This window comes from Tamandua tetradactyla, chromosome 5 (assembly GCF_023851605.1).
Source record: "Tamandua tetradactyla isolate mTamTet1 chromosome 5, mTamTet1.pri, whole genome shotgun sequence".
NCBI lineage: Eukaryota > Metazoa > Chordata > Mammalia > Pilosa > Myrmecophagidae > Tamandua > Tamandua tetradactyla.
Window position 1 is genome coordinate 166,631,014 of NC_135331.1, and position 6,000 is coordinate 166,637,013.

The window sequence follows — 6,000 nt, forward strand, 5'->3', positions numbered from 1 at the left end:
CAGGTTACATTCACCACATGTGTGATTTGGGCAATACTCATCTCTTCATGCTTTGATTTTCCCATTTGTAAAAGGTACATAATAGTTCTTATACCTACTGTAGATTACTGAAGAGTCAACTTCCAAGTCTCAAAGGTGCTACACTGAGCTCTCCTTCAGTGGACTCAGACACTTGAGGGTGCCCCAAGACTTGGCTGTAGATGATAAATATTTAATATACTGTTTTAATTAACTGAACTGCAGCTGTGGAGCAATTCTAGACCAAGACCAGAATACTTCAAATTCAATCTTGGCTCTGATGGTAATCTGATAACTTATTCTGGGTGAGAGCCAGCCTTGCTTCCTGTTGGGGACGGAATTATATGCACCACAGAAGGCACATTCAGGTTCCATTTGTAAACAGGATCTCTGAAGATGTTTTTAGTTAAGGTGTGCCTAAACTGAATGAAAGTGGACCTAAATCCAATATGACTGAGGCCCTGATAAGCAAAAGAAATTGGTCACAAGAGAGAGAAGCCATGGGGAGCAGCCAGAAGCTGAAGTCATGGAACCCAGAAGACAACGCCATGTGTATTGCCACGTGACCTAAAAACCAAAGACCAAGATCACCGGTAGTCAGTCCCAGAACGCCAGTCCTTTGGGAGAAGCGCTGCCTTGCTGACATCTCGATTTTGGACTTCTAGCCCTAAAACCATGAGCCAATAAATTCCTGTTGTTTAAATCATCCCATTTGAGGTGGTTTGGAGCCGTATGTACCCCAGAAAACACATTCTTATACGTAATCCACCCCTATGCCTGTGAACCCAGTGTATGCAGGACCTTTTGATGAGATTACTTAAAATATCATTGTAAGGGATTTGTTCTAGCAACTAGAAAATTAAAACAGTTCCCTAACCTGTTAAAATGAACAAGATAATCCCTAATAATCCAAACAATAGGACTACTTTCACCCTTCCAACCTCCCCATCTTAAGAGATGGTAAGTGCAGAATCTTCATCTGTTCATAATATACCTCTCTTTGATGGAGATCCTGGCAAAGTCAGCTGTAGCTGGCAGTAGAGATGGACATCTTGTGACCAAACGATAGGGTTACAGAGACAGATTCTGCAGATGCCTTCTGGCATCAAAATGCCTTGATTCTTTAAAACAGTCTTTTGGTCCTTTAATAATTCGTGTATATATAAATCCTAAAAATAAGGCCAAGGATTAATTTATTTCTCAGCTTCAAATCTGGTTATTACTGACTCCTAATTTAAGATTAGAGTACTGACCCAGAGAAAACTCACCTATGAAGGTTCAGAATGGCAAACATTGCCAAAATCTACTTTTACTCAGCATCTTCCTCACCAAAATTTTTATCAGCCAACTGTGCTGATAAAACTTTAAACTTCATGTTTTAAATACCCCTCAACTTTAAAAGGCTATTGGTTAAGTACTAAACAAAATGACTTCTTTTTATATCATATCTGCCTCAATGAAGGTACACAACCATGCTAAGTAGTTTTCTTGATAAGGAAATGTCATAATTTAGTAACTCATCTTATTTAGTACTATGAGAATACAATTGTTAGCATATCTATTTTACAGAGTGGAAGAGGAGCTTAGATATTGTATCTTACTTTGCTAGTAAGTAACAAAATTCCATTTGAACTCAGAGCTCAAGAAAGATCCAGAACTCCACTCCTGTTCCAAATAGTTGCCTCCACACACAACAGCAGATCTTAATTAAAAATCTCTAGGAATTTAAAGTTACATTACAGCACAAACTTCATAAACAGTGACTGAATTTCCCCATCAACCTTCTCTTTAATATGCCAAAATAATTCCAGACCCTGAGCTTTCTAAAACCTTTAATCATCCACGGTGCTCTCTCCTGGACCCACCCATTAGAGCAATTTTAAAAAACATTAACACTGAGCCAATTATTTTCAAAAGCCCAGAGATACTAATCAAGTGATCCTAACAGTCTTAAACACTATCCTCAAACCAAAAAGATAAATGGAGATTGGGAAACTTGCATTCTAAAGTGTCACCATCCAGATAAAATTACCCTGTGAATTAGAGTAATTTAAATCAGATGCTATAAAACTGAACATTTTTCTCAGGATCAGAATTAGAAAGTAACTATAAAATAGTTTAGGGGACTGCACTTTGGAATATAAAAAGGTTTTCCACAAGGCCAATTAAATAGTAAAAGGCAGGCAGAAGGAGGAGAGCACAACAAGTTTAGAAAAGCCATAACAACAAAAATTACAAAATGATTACCCATCTCACTGACCTTTCTGCACTCTCAAAAATCAAAGGCTGCTGTAAGGCCTAATGTCTTACTGTATAGTGCCCTAAGTTTTACGTTAACATGTTACATACTAAAAGAAAGCCCAATGACAGCTCGTAAGCATTAGGCACTCAATTCCACTTTCTGAGAGGGTATCTATACTGATGTCTGTAACAGCCATTAACACTCAAAAAACTGGTTTATATAAAAATAAAAACCAGTTTAGGTGTATAATTTGTTAATTCCCTAACTCATTAACCACTCTTAAAAAAGGATCATTTTCTTTAAAAAGCAAATGATTGTACCAAAAACACAATTTACTGTTAAGTGTCATGTTAGTTACTTGGTAATAAGGTAACAGGTGTAATAAAAATTATCAAATTATCGTATCAGAATTCATTTAATATAATACACTTAGCAAGATAATCACAAAGTTATTCAATGGAGGATGTATAGGCAGGAGATTCTGATTCAATTGTGTGACAGGAAGTACTGGCTATGGAAGTTTAGAACAGGAATATCAAGTGCTGTTTTAACACAGGGAAAAAAGAAAACCCAGCGAATAAAGGCAAAAGAGGAAGTGCTTTTTAGTGAACTGCCACATGTGTGACGATTCAAAATGATTCCAAAAGTTTAAAGAAAAAGTGAAAACTCACTTTTTCACTAGGCTTATGTGAGAACACACTTCCTAGGTATACTGTGCCTGGATTTGCAGTTTTGCTAAAACAAGACTACTTATGGCTAACATTTTACATAGTCATACGAAGACGATGGTGGCAGGTAACATCCTTAGCTTCGTATCTTACATTACAGTTTCACAATAAAATTTTTTAGCAACACAAACTACACCGAAAATAATTCATTTTGATAAGGTGAATAAGTTAATGAGAAATTACTCCACTTAAATGTTAACAGTAAGGTGATATGTAAATTTTAATTGCTCTAAAGCCAAAATCCTATTATGCTTAATTTTTAATGAGGTAATGTGTTGTCTTCAACAGCTGGATTAGTTTTAAGTAATTAATTTTTTCAAATACTTGTTTCCATACATGGGTAAGTTCTTTAATCCTGAGCTACAGAGTGAAAGTGAAGCACTATTCTCAATTAGCATCTTTCAAATCATCTGAATTACTTAAAACTGCCAACAAATACTAGTTATGAAATCATAAGTGTGTTTCTACTTCAGCTGATTCCCTCATTCAGTGAAGTGCAAATCCTGAAATTAGAGAGCAAGATCCCTAAATGAACAGGCTTTTCTTAAAGCTGTTGTAGCTCTGGATTGTGAGGTAGGCGACACGCCCCACCCCAGCCCGTGGCGCGAGGGTAGCCCAGAATGCTAAGGCCCAGCCTAACAGCTCAACCATGTTCAATCACCGTTCACGCCTGGCTCAGTCATATCAAATTTGCCAGGTCTGAGGCAACTCCCATTAAGTTGTGTTCACATAGGTTATTCTGGTAGCTCGAAAAGGGCCTGGAGCTTTGGCTTGGCCACTTCTGGGAAAAGTGTCTCAAGGAAAAGAAAACTGGGAAGCCTTCAACTTAGTGCAAACCCTCTTTCGCTGTCACATCTCACTCCTCTCCCGGTGAAGGGAAGTGTTCTCGAAAGATCTATTCCTTTACAACCTAAATGACATCCCCAGATCAGATGCTTGAGGGGCAAGCGGTGCTCAATCCACGCCCTCTTCTTCGGGCACCTTCCCCAAAAGCCAGCTCCGGGATCACCCCCTGCAGCCTGAAACAACCCCCCACGAGAAGAGACCCTGGCCTACGACCCCCGCCTCGGAACAGGGCTGCGCCACCGGGTCTGCCAGCGGGCTCCGGGCCTGGGTGGCCGTGGCCGACTGGGGGGATCCGCTCCTGGATGGGTTGGGGGCGACCAGACAGACGAGAGGGGGCTCTTAGGAGCGGCGAAAGACGGCCTCACCTTGACCCTGATTTCGTAGGTGGTGAAGCGGCCCCGGCCGACCCCCACCGTCTGCGGGTTGCTCACATCTATCTCGAGGAAGTTGCTGGGCGGCCCGTAGGCGTCATTCAGGTTCTGCGGCTTGGTAATCAGCCTTCGGGTGTCCGCCACGGTCTCCGCCATTTCGTTGTTGCAGCAGCCGCCGCCGCCGCCGCGGGCTCCCTGGACTCACTCCGCCCGCTCCGCGATCCACCTCCGCCGCAGCTGTCGCCCGCCGCGGGGACTCCGGGCTCGCGCGTAACGGCCGCGAGGAAAAGGAGCACGTAGGACAGTCTTTCACCCCGCGCGCGAAACTCCTCCCCGCACCTCTCAAGCTTCTGCCTTTTTCGCCCAGGGGAGAAACAGCTGACTCGCTGCGCCGGGCCACGGCCCAGTGAGGCCCAGTGGAGGCCAGGGAAGGGGACTGAGCGGTGAGGGATTCAGGGGAAGCCGGGTCACGAGACTTGTAGTCACGGACAAGTTCCGGGAAGACTACAGTGCCCACAATGCATCAGGCGAGAGCGCAGCCGCCTGGCTGCCGCTGAAGCACTGCGAGGCCGAGAGGCCCGGGGGCGGGCGCTTCCGTTCTTTCTGCGTCAGCCGGAGGTTTTAGTTGTGGGTAGGACACCGGAAACGGTTTTCGTGCCCCTGGGAGCACGGGAGGAGACCTCAACGGCTGAGTAGGGAAGTTGGCCCGCAAGTCGAAACAGAACCTGCCTCTGTTTTACTATGAACCATTGAGAATGCTGTTTTAGATAACCTTTAATGCCTCAAATGATGATTTTGACATAAGTCTGCGAGTTTCACCATTCAAACAAGTGTCTGGATTGATAAAATTTAGGGTGATAAAGTGAAGTGAAATAATTCTCAAGATGAGATCACTAGGGTCAAGCTGTCTTTGGAGACAAGTTGGCTGTGTACAACAAAATAACGTCGTAGACAGGCGGAACCTGCTTTGAGTATCCTATGTCTGTGTGACCTGCCACCATTTCATTTCAGCAACTTAAAAACAAAAACGGCAAACTTGTCTCTACGGCACTTGGTATGGAACTCAGAGAAGCCATTATCTGAGCCATTTTGCAGACTGAATTAAGTGGATTTTATTGGGAATCCTTAGTTCATCTGTAAGGGTCATTAACAAATGGAGATTTTTGAACATTGTTGTAAGTAGCAAAACTTTTATGAAAGGAAAGGAAGAAGGATACATTTCTGTCCTTTGATGTTACGTTGCACGACTTTTCCTGCATTTTTTAATATGTTGAGTTTCAATAACTATTCACTTTAAATAATCTGATCCATCCCTTTGAACTGAAAGATTTTCCAGAAGATCAATAGCAACCGTTCCTAATAAAACACTTCAGAAAAGTTGGAATAGAAAGACGTTGCTTAAACATAATGTAGATTATTTTCCAGAAAACTCAACATTTATTCAATCAACAAATATTTATTGAAGGCCTGCTAGGTGTTTTCACTGTAGATGCCAGGGATATAAGGAAAGTAAGATACTGAAATAGTCTGATTTCATCAAGTTTATTGTCTAGTTGGGATACAAACAGACAAGTAATATACTTGCTATGGTATATGGGAAATTGGTGCTATGAAGAAAATAAAACTGGATCATGTGAAAGTAACTGAGGCAAACTAAGTGGTACTGAGCCATACCTATTGAATAATGGGAGAAATGGGATGGCTTTGTGACAGTTATTATTCAACATTGTTCTGTGGATTTAAAGTAATAAGGTAATGAAACAGTAACCGCTATACATTTTTAGGCTAGCCAGAA

At 41.9% G+C, this 6,000-nt stretch overlaps 1 protein-coding gene across 1 annotated transcript in view; it reads right to left on the reverse strand.

Moving 5' to 3' along the window:
- Positions 1–4,774, reverse strand: part of SNX3 (sorting nexin 3) — an 80,822-nt gene extending 76,048 nt beyond the window's left edge. Inside the window, exon 1 of the mRNA XM_077162566.1 lies at positions 4,200–4,774. Coding sequence (XP_077018681.1) covers positions 4,200–4,361 — 162 coding nt within the window. The 5' untranslated portion in view covers positions 4,362–4,774. The remainder of the gene's footprint in view (positions 1–4,199) is intronic.
- Between the last annotated feature and the right edge of the window lie 1,226 nt (positions 4,775–6,000).